The 24467-nt window shown below is 30.3% G+C and overlaps 2 protein-coding genes across 2 annotated transcripts in view; both read left to right on the top strand.

The window, feature by feature from the left end:
• The first annotated feature begins 2457 nt into the window (after positions 1-2457).
• Positions 2458-15279, top strand: LOC117179666 (inosine-5'-monophosphate dehydrogenase 1b). The gene is made up of 2 exons (XM_033371684.1): positions 2458-2958; positions 12486-15279. Exons 1-2 carry the CDS (start codon positions 2632-2634, stop codon positions 13725-13727), a joined length of 1569 nt encoding a protein of 522 aa, XP_033227575.1. The 5' UTR covers positions 2458-2631; the 3' UTR covers positions 13728-15279.
• Positions 15280-20953: 5674 nt separating this feature from the next.
• Positions 20954-24467, top strand: part of LOC117179897 (eukaryotic translation elongation factor 1 epsilon-1) — a 4002-nt gene continuing 488 nt past the window's right edge. The window contains exons 1-3 of the mRNA XM_033372092.1: positions 20954-21102; positions 24012-24215; positions 24368-24463. Of these exons, the coding sequence (XP_033227983.1) occupies positions 21016-21102; positions 24012-24215; positions 24368-24463 (387 nt within the window). The 5' untranslated portion in view covers positions 20954-21015. The remainder of the gene's footprint in view (positions 21103-24011; positions 24216-24367; positions 24464-24467) is intronic.

The following is a 24467-nucleotide window of genomic DNA, read 5'->3' as shown; positions in this document are numbered from 1 at the left end:
AATAATATAAAGGCAGTATAGAAATATAAATATATTTTTGCATTTAATTTTTGATACAACCTGACAGCTTATAATAGCCAATTTCAAATTTAATTTGTGTCAAGGAATTTAAAGCTACAATATATCCTTAAAAAATTTGGGGAAATTAACTCAAGTGGATATATGAAGGGTGGAAAGGCAATAGGAGTTAACAGACAACTTTCGAAAATGCGGGTTTTTAATTTAAAATTTTCAAAAATGCAATTGTACATAGCGTTAAATGGATTTGTTCGAAACCTTATTTTTCATTGTAGAAATGCCTCACAGTTAAATTTTCATATTCATAAAAAATAAAGACTCTGGTGATCAAACTATTTTTTATTTATTCGAAATTCAGTTAGTTTGATTGAAAATCCTACTATTTTGGTTGAAATTTTAATTAGTTTGTTGAAAATGAAACTATTTTGTTCAAAAGAAATCTTTTTGGTCAAAAACTCACTTGTTTAAAAGCTGAACTATACTTTGCTAAAAATGCACTTTTTTATTAAAGATTCATCTTATCAGCTATAAATGTATATTTTTTTTTAGTTAGAAATGTGACTATTTCGGTGAAAATTCTTGTAATCTTTTAAAAGATTAAAATTTTTTTACTGAAAATGTAACAATTCCATTGTTCATTGACAATTTATCAATTTTTTATTGGAAATTCTTCTTTACCATTTGCGAATTTAACTATTTTGTTGAAAATTCATGTGTTTTGTTGAAAATTTATCTTTTTTGCAAGAAAATTAAGATTTTTTGTTCGAAAAGTTCAACTGTTTTGTGGAAAATAAGATTTTTTGGTTGAAAATTCAAATATTTTAGTAGAATATTCAATTAATTATTTGGTTAAATATTAAACTAAATGGTTAAAATGTTATCTTTTTGGTTGAAATTTTTTTTTTATGCGTAAAAAATAAATATTCTTTATAAGTTGAAAATTCAACCTTATATAAAATTCATGTATTTTGTTAGAAATTCGTCTTTTTTTATAGGAAATCAAACTTCTTTGATGAAAATTCATCTATTTGGTTAAGTCATAGACTTACTTTGGTCAAAAATTCAACTGTTTTGTGGAAAATTAACTTTATTGGATAGAAAATTCATCTCTTTTCGTAGAAAAGTCCTCTTTATATGTTAAAAATCTATCTCACATTATTGAAAGTGAACTCTTTGTTAAAAATTCAACTGTCTTCTAAAGAATTGGTCGTTTTTGTTTCGAAAATTCAACTATATTTGATAACAAATGTATAACTATTTTTGATTGACGTTTCATCTTTTTTGTTTGAAAATTCCATCATTTGGCTGAAAATCCATCTTTGTGGTTGAGAATGCAACCAATTGGTTACAAAATTAATTATTATGTTGAACATTCAACTATTTTATTTAAGTCATCTTCTTTGGTTGAATATTCGTCCTTATATATACTCCTCATTTAATACTTGAACAATTCCATGTCACAGCATCTGAAGAATTTAATATATTGTTAATGATTTTGATGAAACTTCTAGTATACGTTCTCTTAGGTGTTGCAAGAAAAACTTTTAAATAATTTTTGAGAAATTCAAAAAACTTATGGGACATTCCAAATTAAATTTTTTGGTCCATTTTTTTAACTTTCATAACTTTGGTGATGTTAATGACAATAAGATGTATCTTATTAAACCATTTATAATAAAACGGAGTTTCAAAGACATATTTTTTTATATAAAAAATTTCAAAAACTTTTTGTATTTTTCAAAAATAAGTTTTTAAAGTGATTTTTGGAAAAAATCGATCTTTCATTTTCTTGAATCTTTTATCGATATTTTACAACGTCCCTAAAACCCTGTTAATAAAAAATAGGATCTCTCTTGAGTTTATAGACAATTAAATTTAAGAACGTAGGCCGTGACATGACATGACCATGACATAGACATGACCATGGTCTATTGTTTGTCTATTCACTATTGTTCACATAGTTTTCCACATCGTAATCATCGTTTTGGCGTACGTTTTTAATTCTTTCTCAAAAACTAAGGGATATACCATTTTCGTATTTCCAGGGCTTTTAGAGCATATTCTAAGAATTTAAGCTATCTACGAAAACTTTTTAAGACTATAAGAAATGCAGTTTAAAAATTTGTTTTTAAAATATCAAAAAAGTTTTTGAATTTTTTGTTTCAACAAATTTTTCTTCAAAACGACTTCTTATTATGAATAGTTAAAAAAAAACCATCATTAAAATCGCTAAAGTTATGAAAGTTAAAAAAAGGACCAAAGTTTTCAATTTTGAATATCTCCTAAGTCTTTTGAATTTCCCGCCTTAATAGTTAAAACTTTGAAACGCTTCCAAAGATTCATGGAAACTTTTCATTTGGCCAAAGTTTCATGAAACTTTACAACCCTACCCCTCTGGCCCTTCCACCTCAGGCACTATTCCCTATGTAAGCACCGCCCCCACATTCCTCTCGGTCATTTCGTCTTCAGATTTCTATCGACTTACATCGGTGGCTTTGTTTTCGAATTTGCCACGTGCTCCGTTTCTCGAGTTCTTCATTAGTCAAGAAATAAACAAGTTTTCGAGGCGATTATTCTTCGGATTTTTGAAGTTATAAGTGAAAATTAAGAGAAATGGCAGACTATGTCATCGGTGACGAGAGGCCAGCCGACGTCCCGCTTCCCGATGACGGTCTCTCAGCGGCGCAGCTTTTCACCAATGGAGACGGATTAACTTACAATGATTTTATTATCCTGCCCGGTTATATCCATTTTACCGCAGACGAAGTGGACCTTCATACACATTTGACCAAGGAGATCGTCCTCAAAGCTCCTCTGGTCTCCTCTCCGATGGACACTGTCACAGAATCCGACATGGCCATCGCCATGGCTCTTTGTGGTGGCATTGGCATTATTCATCATAATTGTTCGCCCGAATATCAGGCGAATGAAGTTCACAAGGTACAGTTTTTACTCCCTAGCAAAAGATTCCCATACGTTTTTAGCAAGTTATCACGGAATCATCTCGTATACTTAAAGAGTCACTAGAGTATTTTCAGGTGATTGCTATTTCTGTTTATGTTTTCACAGCTAGAATGTTTTTAAGGGAAAATCGATTTTAGTGATGTGGAATGAGGAAATCAGGGTGGTCGCTGGATCGGGAATTTTTTGAGACTGAAATGACAGCGCATTTCTTTTTAACTGGGGTTTACGATTTAAAATTAAGTTCCATTTCATTTTTGTTTTAATGTTAAGTGCAGTTGTTAACTTTTTCAGTTAGAAAATCATTAAGTTTTAAATTTCTATATATAGAATAAACTACATTTTTTGTTGATTAATAATCATTTTGGTTAAAAATCCAACCGCTTGGTTGAAAACTCAATTACTTGGTTCAAAGTTAAAATCTTTATTAGAAAATAATTTTTTTTTGCTTGCAGATTCAGCATTTTACTTGAAAATTCGCTTTTATTTGGTTCAACTCAAATTTGAACTATTCCAGTAAAAGTTTTATTTATTTTGTTGATAAATCCTTTATTTTATTTTAACTATTCAATTTTTGGTTGAAAATTAAAATCTTTTCCTATTAACTCATTTTTCTGGTTGAAGATTCATCATTTTAATTGAAAATTCATGTCTTTAATAATACAACTGTGTTAAAAAATTGTTTTTCTTTGGTTGGAAATTAATTTTTTAAACTCAACATTTAATTATTTCAGTTAAAATTTTAACTATTTGTTGAAAATTCATTTTTTTAAATAAAAATTTAATTATACAAATTTGAATTAAGTTGAAAACTGTTTTTTATTTATTATTAAAATATTATTTGGTTAAAATATAAAGTAATATATTTATTGTAGATAATGCATCTTTTTTGTTGACAATTCAACTACTTGTTTGAAAATTAAAATCTTTTATTATAAAATAATTTTCTTTGTTAAAGGTTCACAATTTTCATTGAAAATTCATCTCTTTATTTGATAATTTAATTGTTGTTCAAAAAATTTTTTTCCAGAGATTAATTTTTTAACTGAGTATTTAACTGATGCAGTTGAGTATTCCGTCGCTGCAGTTGAAAAATAATCTTTTTGGTTATAATTAATTTTTGTCTTTTGTTGAAAATTCGTCTTTTTTGGTTGAATTGAACTATTTTTGATTTAATATTAAAATCGTTCTTGGTTGAAAATTCCACTACCTAATTGTAAGTTCAAATCTTTTGCTTTAAACACAATTTTTAGTTGAAGATTCATAATTTTAATTGAAAACTCCTCTCTATTCACCAATTTAACTATTTTGTATCAAATTAATCTCTTTCGTTGGAAATGCTTTTGAAACAAATCTAATTATACAGTTTTTGTTTCAAAATTCATGTTTTTGATTAAACTGCACTGTTTTTGATTTACTCTTTAAATATTTTTTGGTTGAAATATCAACCATTACATTTTTTGTTGATAATTCATCATTTTTTCGTTGAAAATTCAACTCCTTAGTCGAGCGTTAAAATATTTTCTTAAAAATTCATTTTTGTTGTTGAGGACTCATCATTTTTATTAAGAATTTTTCTGTTTATTTGATAATTTAACTATGTTGTTGAAAATTGTTTTTTTTTTGGTTGGCCATAAGTTTTTTTATATCACAATTTAACAATTCTAGTTGAAATTTTAACAGTTTTGTTGAAAATTCACCTATTTGGTCGAAATTTAATTTTGTTAACTGAACCTTTATCTCTTAAATTATTTGTTAAAAATTGATTTTTACTTATTATGTGAAAATTCTTAAGCTTTGTAAATTGAATTTAATATGGTATTTACATTAATTATACTTTAAAAATATTTTTTTTGTGTGAAGAATCTCCTTGTCTCTCCAACTCTTACATGTTTTTTGAACACCTGGAAAGTATGTTTCATTTAAATGTTAATATACACTGCATTTTAAGTATTTTAAGATAATATAAAAATATCTCTTATTAATTAATCAAAATCATGGAGTTAAAGAACACATTCAAGAAATTATTCATTTTACTGTTAATATTATTTATTTGCTTCTCAAGAAACTTCTTCCGTTAAGAAATTACTTATCCTTTAATCAAGTTACATTATTTATGTTCAGACAATTTTTTCCAAGATTGGAGTAGGCATCCTGAAAATAAAAAACCGTTACATAAGTAAACAATTTTAACCTTAATTTTTTTTCCAAAGTTACATTGTATTAATTTTTTTACCGGGAATTTGACAAATTTGTAGGAAAAAATCCATCCAATCACGTGATAGAATGCAATTAAAAATAAGGTTTTAAATTTTTTTAAATTTTAAGTTTAAGATTCAATTTTCAAATAAAAAATCATTCAGTTTTTTATTTTATCATTTTAAAATCTTTTAACGTAGTGGCTAGTCTGCCGGCGCCGGCAACATTGTTAGTTGCCGGCTGTTTTTCTCATCCCTTTTTTTTACATTACTTTTTAAATCGTATACTGATGCATGTTGATGCTGATTACAAACCTGGGCATGAAAACGCCTGAAAATATAATTTTCAGTGTTAAAACTAAAAAAAAAAGTTTTTTATTTAGGAAGTTTATATACACTATCTGTACCGGCAAAAAGCATATTCGAAGCATACGAAAGGGATTTTTGCGCATTTTAGAATGAGACCATGTAATTGAGGAATTTTTAAAAATAGTTTTTGGCTTTTGATGCTTTTAACGAAACGTTCTATGTATAAATCACACTTTATCGTCGATTGCCGGCACAAGAATTACTACTGACGTCTCGTGGGGGCGGAAATGCACCCCTGTGACTGGTCAAAGAAATAATTCAAGGTCGCACCCCGACCCTTCTTACAACGCCACGTGGTTGCGGAAAGGCAACTCTGTGATTGGTCAAAGAAATAATTTAAGGTCGCACCCCTACCCCTTTTCCAATCTTTTCAAATCTGTAACTAGTTACATAAATAATGTAAGATCGCACCCCTATCTCTCTTCCACGCAACGTGGTGGCGGAAGGCACCCCTGTGACTGGTCACAGAAATAATGTTAGGTCGCACTCCTACCCCTTTTCTAATCGTTTCAAATCTGTAACTAGTCACAGAAATAATGTAAGGTTGCACTCCTACCCCTTTTCCAGCGCCACGTGGGGGCCTAAAGGCACCCCTGTGACTGGTCAATGAAATAATTCAAGGTCGCACCCCTACTCCTTTTCCAACGCCACGTGGGGGCGGAATACACTCCTGTGCCTGGTCACAGAAATAATTTAAGGTCGCATCCTTACCCCTTTTCAAATCTGTAACTAGTCACAGAAATAATGTCTACCCCTTTTTCAACGCCACGCGGGGGCGGAAGGCACCCCTGTGACTGTTCAAAGAAATAATTTAAGTTCGCACCCCTACTCCTTTTCCAATCTTTTCAAATCTATAACTAGTCACAGAAATAATGTTAACCCCTCTTCCAACGCCACGTGGGGGGCCGAAGGCACTCCAGTAGAATTGTAGCAATATAATAAGTTCTGTAGTAAGCATTATGTCACAGTAATGTGTTGTAATATTCAATTTCGTGCCGTTACTTTGCAATTAGTTTAAACAGGCAAATAGCCAAACTTCATATAGCAGTGATGCCAACCCAACCGAGAACCCAACCTCATCTCTATCTCAACTTTAGCAGATTGACCAACTGCGCTTTCACGTTGCGCAGCGCAGTGCTTTTTGCACGAGCAAAACAAGTGAAAAAAGTCTCATGCGCTGAAAATCACCACGCACATAAATATCGAATCGTATTTTATACCTCGAGAGCCAAAAAAATCATGCAAAGTTGAGAATTTTAGGTTAGAATGGTACAGAATCAACATCAGGTGTTTTAGGATGGACATCAACTAGAAAGATGGACGATACTGAGGGTCAAATCATATTACTATAGACACATGGGACGAAGCACAAAATTCCATAATTTTTCATGCTAATTATGAGAGGTTCTCGTAATCTGAATGAATAATCGTTATGTTTAACGAAGTACCTAATATCCACGCCGAAAATACTTGGTCTACGCTCAACGTATTTTCATAAAAAAATACAGATTATTTTTCTTTCTACAAACATGATTTTTATCATTTTTGACCTTGAAAAATATATTTTCAGGTATTTGCATGACTGTATACGTAATTCGTTTTTATTTCGTATTTTGCTCTCGGCGAAAAGTAGCCGGCAACCAACAATCTTGCCGGCGCCGGCAATGTAGACTTGAAAAGTGCAGTTTTGCGGACATATAACCTCTGATTTAAAAAGGCTTCAGTCTTAAACAAAATTTAATCACTCAATTTTTAATATATCTATCTTAATTTGATATAATTTTGAACATCCACGAATTTTTAAATTCAATCTTCAATTTAGAGTATAGAAAATGATAGGGTGGATTTATACTTTTTGACCAGAAATTTTTAAAAAGTTTCCTAACATTAATTAAATGTAAAATTTTTCAGTTTAACGGCACTTCATTTGAAATTGTTTGATTGAAAAATATTAGAAGGTTATATTTTATACGTGTAAACTATTGAGCGTTCGAATTACATAATTCTGCTTTAAAAAATGTAAGCCTTTATTTTAGTTAAAAATTCAAAATAGTTCTATTAGCAATGCTTAATTTTCAGTTCAATTTTGATTGATATAAGTTTCGAAATTTGTTCATTCATTAAATTCGAACATATTTTTCCTCGATTATAACGGCCATCATCCTGTATATTTATTTATAAAATTATAATTTAAGGCTATGTAAATATAACATTTTTATGTACCTGAAGTGAAGAACGTTCAAATGAACAAAACATTTTTTTCCATTTTCATTTTATCAAAAAACATTGTTTTAACTACAGTTAAAATAATGCATTCGAATTTTATTTTGTCATCTGTTTTTTACAATATAAATTCAATCAATATTTTAGCGGCGCTATTTCTTGTTTACAAAGCGATCAATAAAATTTTTGTTAATTTGAACGTTCTGAACTTCTGGTACTTAACATTTTTAACTTTTTTTTAAATACAAGATTCCCCTTTTTCCTGAATTTTATTCAATCATTAACTATTAAAAACTCAGTTTTCTTCCATTTTTAACTGTTGAAAATTCAAGAAAAATACAAAGTTTCTATTAAAAACAAGTTTAAAAAATATTATATTTACATAAGTTTACGTTAAAATTTAATAAACATTTCTATACAAAAAATTGGAAACAGTATAGTATATCGTAAACGGGTTGCCATTGGTAAATAGTCGTTTGGCCGTGTAGATTTTTGTTCGAAATCTGTTTCTCTCAAAGATAAATGTTTTAAACAACAAAAAATATTTGAATGCTTAAAATTCTTTAAAGTTACTAATGTTTTGCCAATAAACTAATTTAAATAGAAATTTTATTCTGACAAAATGGATTTCCTCCTAAATAGATTATGCTAAATTATATGTGAAAAATAATTTCATAAAAGTATCATAGATGACGATTGACGATCCACGTTGCACAACTAAATTCTGCGACCTAATTTGATTATTTCTATTTGTAACTGATTTTATATTGATTTTCCTAAGCTCTATTACCTTCGAAGGGCTTTGATAAACTATGAAATCAATATTATTAATATTCCCAATTTATATTTTCGACTTTCCTCTCTTGTTTTCCGTACACCATCAAAATACAAATGTGGGCAATTAATTCTCTTTGAAAAGTTTAACATTTTGGAATTAAATTAAAAAGAACAAACTATGAAATCAATATTATCAGTACTCACAATTTATATTTTCTACTTTCCTCCCTTGTTTCCCGTACACCATCAAAATGTAAATATGATTAATGAATTCTATTTGAAAAGTTTATAATTCAAAGTAAATATAAAAACGCAAAAATTATATTTAAAATACTTTTTTTTTCTATCTTCGATCGTTAAATGCATTTATTCATCAGCATCTGATTTATATTCTAATGTATACAGTTCTTTTGCAATTTCTTGTCACATGGGTGAATTTAATTAAAAAGAGCAGACAGTAAAAATCGGTATTAAAAAAATGTTTCAATATTATTGTTTCTCGCTATTTTGATTTGCTTAACTCCCCGCTTAAAGTTTCTGTAAATGCATTTTTCTCAATTTCAAATAGGTGTCGTATCTTTAATACAATTTAAAAAAAAAAAATTATATTTATACAAATCTCCATCGAATTACCACTGTTTAAATTGTTTTCGATTATTTTGTAGAGAAATATGTACAAAAACAGGGGTTTCTGGAAATTTTGTAAATGGCTGATATCTTGGAAACTTTTCAACATTTTTTGAATTTCTAAGGCTCATATAATAAAAGGGTAAATTTAATACTTTTTACTGAAACCCATTGCTAAATATATAAAAGTGCATAACAAATTTGTAGATTTCAGTAAAAAGTGCTATATTTCTCCTTAAACCTGAGTTCTAGAAACTTTAGAATTTTTTCTGAAAAAATATCTTCTCCTTTTGCTCCGCCGGGAACCGAACGGGAAAGCACCCGACCGGCAATCGGAAAAGATTTTTGTTCCGAAAAAATGTAAATTAGAATATTGTTTAATTCACAGCTCCATCTAATCTGTAGAGACGTTAAGAAATTCTGTTATTCTCTGATGATAATACAGATTCCCTCTATCTCTCTATTTTTTATTTCCCTACAAAAGGATCGAAAACCATTTCAATAGGAGCAGCTCGACACATATTTGTGTACGTTACAAGACAATATAATTTTTTAACATTTAGAAAATGTATTCAAGATAGAGCCCCATTTGACCGGTTCGAAATGTTTCAAATATATGTCAATGTATCCAAAATTTCAACGTGTAGTGTACCTACACTGTACAATACATGAAAAATTAATAGCAGTGGAATAGATTATTTCGAAATACTCTTCACAATTTTATTTTCACTGGGTGTTTTTATCTAAAAAGATCGTTTGCAAAGTGAAAAACTCGATTTTTGTAGAAACTAAGTGTTTCAGCCTTTCACTAATTCTTATCATTTTCTTGTACTTTCTTAGATTATAGACAATAATAAAATGGAAGATGATTTACTCTACACTTATACGTTATTTCGAAACTAATGCAAAAAAGAGTAAAAATAAAGAAAAGAAATTTCCAGGCTCTAGTTTCATTCAGTTGCGTTAAAGATGATATAATACCCTTTTTTGCTGTCTTATAAGACCTCTGTCATTGCAGCAGTTTTTAAATTAAATTACTTATTGTTAAAATTAATTCTTATTCTGAAAATATATATTTATATTTGAGAATCTCTAATTGGAATGCTACAAAATTCAAAATAAGTAACTAGAATTTAAAAGCCATTTTTTCTTTTATAGATGGATGTCTAGGAAACAGTTCTGTTTAAGTTTTAGATTAAAAAGAAAATCAAATATATACTTTTAAAGTTGAAAAGCTAACTCCAAAGATCCTCTCCCTTTTTGAAAATCCACGAAAGGTAATGCCTGTAACAGTCCCCTGCTTTGAACGAAAAATGTAAAAATAACATCTTAGAAATTATAAGAGGATTTTTCTGATACAGATGACTTTCTGCTAATATAAATTCGATAAAGAAATGTTGATATCTGTAGAAAATCAAAAATGTAAGTGCATTGCATACATATTTTTTTAAAGTTATATTTATCTGAGGTTAAAAAGTATTTGGAATATTTAAGGGTTTTCTATTTATACACTGAAGAAAATTGACAAGCCTAATGAACAGAAATCATGTTTAAAAATTTATTTAAAGCCTCCTGAAATTCACTGTGGTGGAAAGCATGTTTCTTTCCGTTTGTTGGTTCCTTAAACTCGTTAATTTTTCCCTTGGAAGACCAAAATATCCTTTAAGTTTAGCTAGATAAATATGTTGTTTAAATAAACACATTTCTGTATTTTAAAAATTTGCTCGATTTGCATTTTCTCCTCTAGATATATCAAAATGTTATTTGCAAACAATTTTAATCAGCAAAAAGTCCGCCGAATATCAGAAAAACCTCTTGTGATTTCTAAGATGCTATTTTAGGATGTTTTATAGAAAACAGGGGTCCGTTAGACGTGAAACATTTTTCTTATAGTGCAGTGTATAAAAATGACTCTTTAAGAAGATTGTTGGAGCCTTTCAGCACAATATAAAAAAATTGACGTGTATGAAAATAAATATAAAAATTAAAGATGGCAGAGCTTAACGAGTGGGGGGGGGGGGCAAAGGTTTGCACTTTCAAGAATTCGAGTTTTTTTATTTGTCTTTTCTTATTGTTAAACATATTAAGAATGTACTCCCAAAATTTTAAGTTGATCTGAGAAAAACTCTCGAAGTTATTGTCTAGTTAGTCTCCTGTCCTCTAGCACAACAGCACTGACAGCTGCGGGCTTCTAAAACTTTAGTTAGAATTTTTTTTACATTAAGGGTGTTTTCCACCACCAAAATGGTGGAGTTTTTCGTGGAAAATAGCAGGTTACACTTTAGATGACCACCAAAAATTTATTATTGCAAAAAAACAGAGAACGTTGGGAGGGGGGGGATGAAAATACTTTAGCTAAATTTAAATGGTTTTTGATTTCCGACAGAGATACAGTGAACACCGCGAATTGTTTTTTTTTTCCAAGACGTTCTCGGACAATCTCTGTCACCGGCTTGTTTCTAAATATTATCAAATGAAAAAATTACAAAATATTGTCAAAAGTATACTTCTCAATTCATACTCTTAAAAAAAATCGCAAAAAGAGTGTTTTTTTACGCTGAAACCTTACACCCCCCCCCCCTTAAGGGGAAAATGGCAATTTTTACAGGACTTATTGGAGAGTAAAAACAGCCTGTATAATCGATTTCGCAATTAAAAAGAAAAACAGGAATATTTTTCCGAGCTGATTTAGTGATAAAGCGATAACAAGAAAGTTTAATTGCAAAGAATTTTTCAATTATGATAAAATATAGTCCAAAGTTGACTATATCGGGTTAGCACTTTTGTGCGATATCAGAGTCGACCTAGGACAGTGATAATAAATGAAAATCAATTTTTAAAAACTATTAACCCAATCTCTAGATGTGGAATTGTTAAATACATAAAAAAATGTTAATCAAATTTCAATATTCAAATTTTCTTGTTGATACGTAATATTATTTCAATAAATGTCTGCTGAGTAGAATAAAACTTACTTTTATGGTATAAAGTTTCTGTTTATAATGAATATAAAAATTGAAATATTTACTACAAAACTACTATAAAAAGCGATTTCGGACTAGTCCTTTTAACACCATGTATATTTGATTTTTTTATGAATTTTATATAAAAATAAAGAAGTTTTTGAAATAATGTCGCTTGTTATGTTCTGCCACCCTTCAAATCAAGAAAATATTAATTTTCTGAGGCGCATTTTGATAACCCGGAAGAACTAAATAAGCGTCTTAAACGAAGAAAATTTTTGTGAGAATACTGTGATTGAAACAACAAAGAAAGTATATTGCATTTGAACACTCATCTTTCTTATTGCAGGTGAAAAAATACAAGCACGGCTTCATCAGGGATCCAGTCGTGCTCTCGCCCAACCATACGGTTGGTGACATCCTGAGAGTAAAAGCTGAGCACGGATTCTGTGGCGTTCCAATTACCGAAAATGGGAAAATCGGTGGCAAACTGTTAGGAATCGTAACCTCGAGAGACATCGACTTCCTCGAATCAACAAGCCAGCACAATTCGAAACTCGATACAATAATGACTAAACTCGATAACCTAGTCACTGCCAAGGCAGGTGTGACTCTCACAGAAGCTAATACGATCCTCGAAAAATCGAAAAAGGGAAAACTACCAATAGTTGATGACAAAGGTCACTTTGTTTCTCTCATGGCAAGAACCGATTTGAAAAAGAATCGGAGTTATCCAAATGCCAGTAAGGATGAGAACAAACAACTTCTAGTGGGTGCAGCGATTGGAACCCGTGAGCAAGATAAAGAGAGACTCCAACTTCTAGCAAACGCTGGGGTCGATGTGGTTGTCCTCGACTCATCCCAGGGAAATTCCAAATTCCAGATTGGAATGATCCGCTTCATTAAATCCGAATATCCCCAACTCCAAGTAATAGGAGGCAATGTGGTGACCACCAGGCAAGCAAAGAATCTCATTGAAGCTGGTGTCGATGGATTGCGAGTAGGTATGGGTTCAGGGTCGATCTGCATCACCCAGGAAGTTATGGCGGTTGGAAGACCCCAGGCCACGGCAGTTTATAAAGTTTCAGAGTACGCCAGAAGATTCGGAGTTCCTGTCATCGCCGACGGTGGAATTCAAACAATTGGTCATATTATAAAAGGCCTGAGTTTGGGTGCTAGCACTGTTATGATGGGATCGCTTCTCGCAGGAACCTCCGAAGCTCCAGGTGAATATTTCTTCAGTGATGGAGTTAGATTAAAGAAGTACAGAGGAATGGGATCTATCGAAGCCATGGACAGAAAAGATGCAAAGGGTTCAGCGATGGACCGATATTTTCACAACGAACAGGATAAGTTTAAAGTTGCCCAGGGAGTCAGCGGATCCATCGTTGACAAGGGCACTGTACTTAAATTCCTGCCCTACCTTCAATGTGGAATTAAGCATGGATGCCAGGACATTGGAGTTAAGACGATTTCTTCTCTGAGATCGATGATGTACAGTGGGGAACTTAAGTTCGAGAGAAGATCCAACTCAGCTCAGCAGGAAGGAAATGTACATAGTTTATTCAACTATGAGAAGAGACTTTATTAATTCAAGAGAACTTCGAGTATTCGCGAAAGTACCTGCATTTATTGCGAACCCTTAATGTGTACACGCAATCCTGACAATAGACTGGTAGATGAGTATTGTCTCGAACGCTGATTGCAAAGTCGGGGCCTATTTTAAATGATCTATTAGAGTTTCGATTAGTTTTGTGTAATTGTGAAGTTTTATATATTGACGTGCTTGAAGAGAAAGGATCTTTATTAATATTGTATTTTAGCAGACTTTGCCGTTCGAGACTTTGCGCAGAAACCAGTGATCTCTCGCTGATTTGGAATTCACGTTTTCTAGAATTTTTTAGATGATCGGTTTTCAGGGTGTCGGCAGGACCGGGAAACTTTGGAAATTCCTGTCAGGAATTTTTTATTTTATAATAAATTGTGAAAGCAAGCAGTTGAAAATACGACACTCTAGTTATAAATTTGATTATTATCAAACTTAATTTTATCAAACGGGATCTCTAATTCTCAGCGAACAAGAAAAACAATATCGCCACCGCCTGGCAAAATAGAAATCATAAAAAATGGATAAATTTTTTGATACTGATAATAGGGCGAAGGTTTTTTTTTGTATAAAATCCTCATCCCTAAAGTGAGATAAGAAAATTTCTTGTCTTCATATGTTGGTCTGTATGTACTTACATAAAGCTACCTGTGAACCTGAGATAAGTATATGTAGTATCGAGTAGCGAAATCGAATAGGAGAATTGGCTAAGAGTACACGGTTGATCAGGTCTGATTTTAAACCGTGAGAAGAGAAATTTGCATGGGAATTAATCCAAATTTCAAATTGCGGGAACACAATTTTTAGGTTTACCTCCGTTTTTTTTTTTTCTTTTTTTACTGTACTTCACTGAAGGATATTAATACGCAAAAGTAATAATTGTATATATCTTCAATGTCGATTGAGGATTGCAATGTTGTTTGCAATGCATAATTTACGAAGGCCTTTTTAATACCAATTTTGTATATATTAGCGAAAGTTGATTTGACACCTTCCGTCTTTTTAAATATTATCATATAATATTCTGAGGGAACTATTTATCAAATCAGCGCATTTGGACTGTAAAGAGTCTCTACGAAGAACAATAAATTATAAATGTGTTCTTGATGTCATTCCTGTATGGTACTAAAGTAAGTGAATTGCTTTGTGCATTGTAGTGGATTGTAAACTTAATTTTAATTTAAATTATATCTTTTCTATTTGAAGCAAATTTGCGTTCTTGTAAGTTACATTGACTAGTCATGTAAGTCAGTTATGGATTATTTGAACTGCAAACTTGCCGCAATTTTTTTTAAAGCTTTGATCATTAATTAGAATGAGATTACAATTACTCAAAAGAGATGAATGTCAAATCTTCGTAGAACCGCGTCTGTGATTTTTCTAAGTGAATATCAATTTTATAATTTAATATTCCAATTAGGTCTACTACAAGTAGATTAAAACAATTATTAGCCAATATACATATATTTTTTACAGATAAAAATATCATGTGAAACAAAGCGTCTGAAATAAACATGTTCTTGGTGTTATATCGAAATGTGATCTTTTTATTTATTATTTACCTGTTCAGTCAAAATTATTAAAGGTGTGACTTTGAAATTTTAAATACATATGGAAATAAAAAGTAGCCTTTTTAAATCAGTAAAAAATTCGTTTTTGATTAAAAAGAGTAGTTGAAAATATACTTGAAGTTAATAAACAATGTATTAAAAAGAATTTTTTCATATTTCTCCGTATATAGATAACTGCGCTCAAGACTGCGCCCAAGGAAAAAAACATCTAGAATTTATAATTAAAGCTTTGATTAAAAAATGTATGTCAAGCCTTCGCCTACACACCCATTTTTCCGAACATCTACACACTGAGTCAAACTGACCCTGTTCACTTTTTGATTGCATATTATTCCAGAACTACTGAACCGATTGGTTTAAAAAAATTAAGTACAGTTTTTAGTATGTTTAAGTAATTTATAAGTATTATACAGGTCTTTCAAGTCTTTTACATCACTAAAAAAATTCATGAGAAAAAGATTTGTTTAAAAAATTGTAAATTTTCTCATTTTTAATATTTTTTGATAAAAATTTACATGAATACTCTCGAAGTATGTTTGAATGATATAAAAATTAGTCCTCTATTTTATTTTGAAAAAACAATATTTATTTTGGATACTGACGTACGCTATCTAGAGGGTGCAAAAAATTTTGATTCTTTTCATTTACATGAATACAAAAAATTTTCTGTCATTAAATAAATTTCAAAAAGTTATAAAAAGTTTAAATTTATTCACTGTAAAAGTATTTTACATTTTATAGATAAACAGCAAACATAATTTAGTCATATCCAACACAATCGTTGCACACGTATGCGCGATGTTCATCGCACATAGGTCTCTGACAAGATTGGCAAAGCATCTTTGTTTTTCGATCTACTTTGTAATGAAAAAGTCCAAATCTTGATCTTTTTTGCATTACTGTTCGAGCGTCTACTGGTTGTGGGTTCTTTGTTTCTTCAGTGCATTTTTGGCAGATAATTTGTCTGTACAGCAAATGTGTACACTTATACAAAATTTTAAAAGTAGTTTTTGGCACTTTTCTCACTTAAAAAAACTTTTTATATGACCAAAATATAATAGGCCAATTATGTTCGATTCGACACTAACTACACACATGGGTCATATGGACCCTACTCCGACTTCGGTCGCTACTCGAACACAACTGATGACTTAGCGCGCTTCAGAAACTGTCTACACCTATAGTCGGGGTGTCGAACTATAACTGTAAGGCAATATTACCGCCAATTTTTGAAATTCCTGTGCGCTGTATTCGATCATAGTCGGTGTATGGGTCCATATGACCCAGCGTGTAGGCGAAGGGTTAAACATACACGGAGAAGAATTTCAAGAGATTAGTTCGCGGAAGCGCGTGATTTTAGAGCTACAATTTTTACGTGATTTGAAGTCTTGGACTCTGTGATCTAAAAGCGGCGAATTCGAGACCAGAGAGCAAAAGGGCTTTAAAAGCAAGTGTTCCGAGATCTTAGTTCTCGCGTTAAAGCGTAATGAAATCAAGGATTTGAGCCGTGACTTAATCTATTGAAATTTCTCTCCGTGTAGAAACGTTCTACAATTTGAGAGGAATGAAAAACTACAATAATTTTAACATATGACCATGCCAATATTCATCTTGTAAATCAGTACACTTTTTATTCATTGAAATTTTTACATTCTCATCATTTATGATTGAGAAAGTATTAGACCTGTCCGAAATTTGGCATCACAGTTTTTCAACGGATCTCCACGTTTGGAGACCTCCTGAATCCAAAAATCAGGGTTTTCCGATGGCGTCTGTCCGGCCGTCCGCCTGTAAACACGATAACCCTCGAAAAAATGAACGGATGAAATCCATCTTTGGCACACTTTTTTAAGGTCCTAAAAGAAAGGACGAGTTCGTTAACCAGCCTTTCTTGATAAAAATTCAAAAAGTGGGCGCATTTTGAACATATGTGAGATCACTTTCTTCTGAATCAGAAAATTCTATGTACGGATATTTATAGTATTGAAAAGAACAAACAATTTTTCCTAATAACTTTTTTTCGACAAAAGGAAATTTCTCAGAGTTATAGCGTTTCCAAATTTTTTTAACCAACCGAAAATCCAAATTTTGAGCCAAACAACGCAAGATATGAAAAAATGTCAAGAGAAGAAAAACATTGCTTTTTAAAATCCCTATAAGACTGTCATTTCATGGTCAAACTATATAGAACACGAAAGAAGATGAATTAACAAAAATTGTTATCCCAAAAAAGATCTAAAATTTCATTATGAATCACTTCTTGATAGGACGCGTACTTTTTGTTTTATTCGTGAAAAATAACATTGAAAAAAACTTTTTAAAAAATGTGGATAAACGACGAAAGTTACGAGAAAAAAGAAAGATTCAACAAAAGCTGTTTACAAATATCTGTCGGAAATCGAGCGCGTAGCGCGTGTGTCACGATGAGAATGTGTACCTCAAAGCCTACAGAGCTTTGAGAAACTTAATCTTTGACTATACTTAATTAAGTAGACAATTCAGAATATGAAGACTTATATAGATACTGCCATCTAAAAGAGATCTTTTAGATCAAGTTTTATTCAAGCATATCAAATGCAAAGAATAAATATCCGAGCCCGAAGCGCGAGATTCAACTGTCGCACGCTCAAACTTGCGAGCAAAGCGTGCCGCGGGCGATGAGAATGTGCCCGCGAAGCGGGCAGATTTTTCCTAAAATAAATATTTTGAAAGTTATTAGTTATGTATTCACATATGATACTTAACATACATGTATTATCTGTTTGAAAGTAAAAAAGTGTGGAACTTCAAAGCCTGATTTTCATGTTTTATACATGAGAGGTTTCAGGTCAGGAATATCAGAGTTGTTATCGTTATGCGCGATTTTCTTGAAGCTGGGGAAAATAATAGTGTTACGTGTCTAACGTATTGTGGCAAAATATTTATCCACAAATTTAAAAATTGTCTGAGTTAAGTCGTGGTTACGTCACTTTAAATATTTTTGATGAATTTTTCTTACATTCTAAGGGCCGGTTCCACCAACCTCGGTTAAAATTTTAATCCTCGGTTAAAATTAGTAACGTGTTCCACCACTATTTAACAGCCGGTTAACTCGCATTAACCACCGTTAAATCTCTGAAAGTTTTCAACTGGTTTTAAGACAATCATTGGTCTTATGTACTATTTCTTTCCTACAAAAATGAAAAAAAGAAGCCGACAAAATTCAACATTTTGAGTAAAAACCCAGGAAACAAAAATCTATTCACTTGTGTTGAATACGTTTCGAAGGCTTCTGAATTTCGCCTCTGTCACTTGAGTTGCAGATTGGCAGCGACTGTTTTTTTTAAGACTTTTAGTCGTTATTATTTTTTTGACTAAGTTATATGCCGCAAAAAAGCATTTACAACATCTAGAACTGAAATAGCGAAAGGAATAGAGTAGCCTTGCGCATGATTTCCTTCAATTTTTCGATAATTTAGTATTTTCCAAAATTGTGTGAAATATGACAGCTCAACCTTAAAAAAATCGGTCTCATTCAAAAAGAGGAAAACCGATTCAATATGAATTTGCTTGAAATGATCATTGCAGTACGTGGCAGATTCGAAGCTGATCAAAAAATGACCGATTCACATAGTCGCAAACCGATTCAGTTTTAACTTTCTGAATCTGCAAATGACAGACACGCAATTCGTCTTTTCACGACACGAGTCGTCTTTTCCATGATTTTTTTGTTCCTGGGAAATTACCAACAAAAACTTTATTCTGATTTTTGGTTTTGAATTAGATTTTTTTATTACTTTTTCCTGTTTTCATCTTTTCATACAGAAAAATGTGTAGCCAAAGTGGTAAAAAAATTAATTTTGTTGGACAAATTCATCCACAGAATACATTTAGAGTTAGACATCAGAAATATTTTATTAAAAATTGTATTTTATAATCTTAACAAATATGTACTTCAGTATATCAGTTTTCTGTAGGAAAAGAATTTTGTTTAATCCTTGCAATTTACCATAACAATGGTATGAGTAAAGAAAAATTGTAATAATTTCAAAATTTATGATCAAATTATAAAGTTTTTTTAACCTATTAAACCTCATTTGCAAACCGCAATTGGCGTAATACAAAAGTTAATTTTGCGTTGAGAACATTCAAATAAAAAACGGTTTTTCATAAAAAGAATTTAAATGTTGGATTGCTTAAATAATGTTTCCCGTAGAATCGAAAGGTGCTATTATTTTGGTCGTAACTCTTATTTTTAGAGAATTAAAAATTTAACTCTTTTTCCTGAAAAATCATCTCTTAATGAAAAAAATTTTCATCTCACTGTTAACTTTTCTACCATATAAAGTGGTCTGCCCATCAAACTTTCAGGTTAAAAATTTTCGTAAAACTTCATAAATTCCCTAGCGAAATAATCGGAAAGACTCGAAAAGAAAGTCCCTTTCCGATCCATATGTCATAATTTGGAGATTTATGAACAATTGTTTATAAATTTCCAAATTATGATATTTTTTCGTTATTATAAATACCATTCTGATAATAACTACAGTGGCCATTTCTAAGTCTGATTTAATTTAGTTTAAGCATCGGTAAACACAAAAACAAATAAAAAAATGGCTTTCTTACGGTTGCCAGGGATTTAAAGCCAAATATTCCTGAAAAAAATGGTATCGGTTAAGAAATGTATCCTGGGGATACATTTCCACCACTTTGAGTTGTTACACGTAAGATTGAACGTGCATTGCTTCAGTTTAAAAGGCAGCAACCAGAAGAGGCTACATTTTATTTAAATGCAATATCAAATTATGAGAATTTTGAATTTTTTCGAGTGAAATTTCCGAGATATTGCTCCTCAAAAAAATGCAAAGTGACGTAGATGAATCCCTACATTATATAATCATTAATCAATCATTATAACCAGAATTAAAAGTAAAATATTGAATTTGAATATATTAACACACATATCGTGTAGGATCGTCTACCTACAATTATTATACCACGACGTACTAAAAAAAATCTGCCTATTTTTACCGAAATTTCGGTAAAAGTAACCCCCTTTCCAGCTCTATTTGCACCGAAAAATTCCGGCTATTTTTACCGAAATCTCGGTATGCGCAGCTACGACCTAATCTAAAATTTTCAAAAACATCACTGGTATTTTTATGCCCTATGATTTTTGTGGAAAAATTACACGTTCATTGTAAGTTTCATACAGTTTTGGGAAAATTTCTTCAGAAATCAGTATTTAAATTTAATATAAACGTATAATTTTCCTACGAAATTCATAGGATAAGTTTACAAAACTAAATGTATTATTCATTCCTATTTTGTTCAGTATATATTTAAAACAAGGTGTGCTGGTATTTTATGCCCTATGATTGTTGTGGAAAAATTACATGAAATGTTTGACAAAGTTTCAAGAAAATCACTCATATCGATAGCTCATATTCATGGTCTGGAACCTCTTAACTTTTCAAAATCACTTTTTGAATTGTTTACTGTAATTTTTTCATTATTTTTCTAATTTTTTACTTAGCCAACAGAAATATTACAAGGTAGAACCCTGTTCAAATTCCATGAATTTGAAGATTCCCGCGCAATGTAATTTTGCGCATGCGTATAAAATCCTTGTTTTGCAAGATAACCTAAAAACTTAGAATCAAACACGGCGCGCACACGTGTTTATTATTTTTTGACAGCTTGCAACGATTCAGGTCAACAAAATGGTTTTGTGTAACATTGAGTGTGTGAATAAAATATCTCAATATTTGGAGGTGTCTCCTGGAAAAATGCACATCTCGGACAATAATGTAAGAAATTCTGATAAGTCCTAAACGTCTTAATACCTATACAATTACTTTACATCTAATTTTACGTATTTTACATTGTTTTTTATCATTTATATTTTTTGTATTATAGATTTCTCTATTGATATGTTTTTTGATCAAACCTTTATTAGGGTGATGGGACCAGACGCCCTGATTCATCAGGATATGTCCTAATTTTTTATCACTATCCTGAAGACTTAAATTCTGTTCACAATTTCTGACATGACATGACATTTGGATGAAGATTCAACTTCTTTTAAACATTACGTTTTAATTAATTAACCAAAAATCTAACTATACCATTTTTTTTTAAATCTATCTTTCTTAGGTAAAAATTCATGTGCTTTGTTAAAAAATTTTATCAAAATTAATTTTTTAATTGAAAATATAACTTTTCCATTATTAGTTAAAAATGTATCTTTTTAATTAAAAATAAATGTCCTATTATTCGTTAAAAATGTATTTTTTTAAATTGAAAATTAAACTATTTGGTTGGAAATTCACTCATTTTGCTGCAAATTCATCTTTTTGGTCGAGACTTTATTTTATTGGTTGAAAATTTAACTATTTTGTTACAAATTCCTCTTTTATGATTAAAAGTTAATTTTTTAAACTGTAAATATAACTATTATGTTTTTGGTTGAAAATTTATATTTTTTATTTGAAAATTCATTTCTTTTTTTGTAGACAATTAGTCTTCTTGTTTTATAATTTATTTTTTTATTATTAAAGATTCGTCATTTTTGTTGAAGATTTAATTTCTTTTGTTAAAAATTCGTCTTGGTCATTAGAAAATCAATCTTATTCATTGAAAATTTATCTTTTTTGTTGAAAAATAATTCCTTTGGTTCAAAATTTTGAATCACGTACTTAAAATACAATGTTTCTACATACTAAAGATTATCTGTTGAAGCATCCATTCTTTTAATATAAATAATAAAATTTTAGTTCAGAATTAAGCTTTTGTATGAAAAGAAATTCATGCAAATTCGAACCAATGTTTCAATCTTAGAAAATTCCTGGCCCCTTTATTACTTTCCCAGCATTTTTCACCTTGAATTTTAAAACTACCAAATTTAACTTCACCAACAAAAAACCCTAAAGAAGATAAAAGGTTAGTCCCTAAGATACCAGTGAAGCTGAACCGGTGCTTTGTCAGTTTATGGTACCAGTTATTATATAGCTATAGTTTTCACTTTTGGGGCTTGGCAGGTAGACTGGTAGAGAACGGATCAGGTACAAAATCCTTTTATCTATACTTCCATAAATCACCATTCGAAATTGAAAGCTTGGGTTCAGTTCAAATATCTCAAGAACTTCCTATTTCTATCGACTTTCTAAGTTTCTAAATATTCCAAATTTAAACTTCTATTTTCTTCTTCTAAATATTATTGAGAAAAAAGACAATTGCAATTTCTTAACATTTTTCTACCACACTATAATTACCGACACACAATATAATTACCGATACCGAAAATAATATTTCTGGAAAAAATTTTTTTTAATTTTAATGATGAATGAAATCTTAATTACTTCAAAAGATATTTCAAAGTTTTAGAAGTTTGGATAAGATACGAAAATAATTGAAATCTTGAGAAGATTAAAAAAAATGTTAAACAAAATATCGATTTTTGAAGATATTTAAAATATGTAGAAGCTTTTTAAGAATTTTAAAAGGTTTCAAGGGAAGAACAAAATGTTTTTAACACGAATCCGCCCAAAGTACCAAATATGGTACGCTTCACACGTAAAATGAAAATCGCGTTTGGTACCGTTCTTTGGGTTTAAAACTCGCGTACCATATATGGTACGCCCTTTATCTCGAAAACTAAAAGCAGCACTACACCCAGAATTATTTTAAAGGCAGTTTAGAAGTCACCGTTTCGCAACGATATCTCGAAAAAAATTTGGCAGTGAAAAAGTATTTAAAAAATCTGCCGAAAATTTCGAAAAAGCATGTAAAAGATTGAATTTTTGCAATATGGCAAAATTACAACATTTTAGCAGAAACAAATTTTAATTTAGGTTTTTGAAGATCTAAAAAAAGGAAGCTTTTTAGAATTTTTAAAAGTTTCAAGAGAATGAAAAAATTGTCTTTAGATTCCTATATAGAAAACTTTAGATTTTTGAGAAAAAAAGCTTCCTAATAATTTTGAAAGGTTTCAAAAGATTCAGCAACATTTTTCTAAATTTCAAAAATTGTCAAAAAAGAATCTGAAAGATTTTAAAGTAATTTTTTTAATTTTGCAAAATTTGTCTACCATTTTTAGAAAAATGTCGAGTTAATATTAAAGATATTTTTGAATTTAATAAGTTTTAAAGAGATCAAAAATATTTTTAAACTTTTTAAGATGTCCGAAAATTTATTAAATATTTTTTCATTTGTTCCAAACTTATAAAAGGCCCTAATATCTGTTAAACTGGCTCGAATTTTGCCTAATACTTGATGAATTTTTATAAAATAAAAATATTTTCTATAAAATTTTCTACATTTTTCGACACTTCTAAAATTTTCAAAAATCTTTTGGAATCTTCTCAAGAATCTAAGAAAAATTATATTTACATAATTTTAAAAAGAAATTGATAATACTTGTTTCCTTGTTCTCAGATCTCAGAATGTAATTTTAGCTCGAATTTCAGTATTGAACCATTTTTAACAAATAAATTGTTATACGAAGTTTCTACTTTGTTTAAAAAATTGCTTTCACTTAAACGTAATGAGAATGGGTTCGTTAAAGTCGAAGAAACTTTAAGAAAAAGGAATTCACTATCACCTATTTACAGTTTTTGATGCTTTGACCTTTAATCTTAAAAGGCATGTGCTCAAATAATAATAATATAATAATTGATATGTATAATAATTTGCATAATTAAACTTTGAACAATTTCAGATAGTAGCTATGAATGATTTCATGAAAAACCAATCAATTGAAGGTTTTAGTACAATCATTCAAGCTCTGACGAAGTATTCTAATTCAAAGAATTTACTCGGCGACGACGCTATAACTCGAGCTTTAACTCAACAATGGCTTGAATATGCCACTCTTTGTGCAAATTATGCTGACAGCCCTTCCATTGCAAAAAGAGTTTTGAAGGTAAATTTCCATTGCGACTTTTAAATTACAATAAAAAGCTCGATTAAAAGTTTTAAAGTAGGAGAGAAATTCAAATGATTTTTTTCTTTTTTGCTCAGAATACACGTATAAAATAAATTTAATATTATAATTATTATATTATTATATTTCAGGAACTAAACACGGTTTTGAAACACAACACTTATATATCCGGAACAAAAAAGACTGTCGCTGATGTGACACTGTACTACATTTTACACTCGATAATGGTAT

This window comes from Belonocnema kinseyi, chromosome 9 (genome assembly GCF_010883055.1).
Source record: "Belonocnema kinseyi isolate 2016_QV_RU_SX_M_011 chromosome 9, B_treatae_v1, whole genome shotgun sequence".
NCBI classification, from domain to species: Eukaryota; Metazoa; Arthropoda; class Insecta; order Hymenoptera; family Cynipidae; genus Belonocnema; species Belonocnema kinseyi.
The sequence above is the reverse complement of the archived record's forward strand: the minus strand, read 5'-3'. Positions and strand labels throughout refer to the sequence as shown.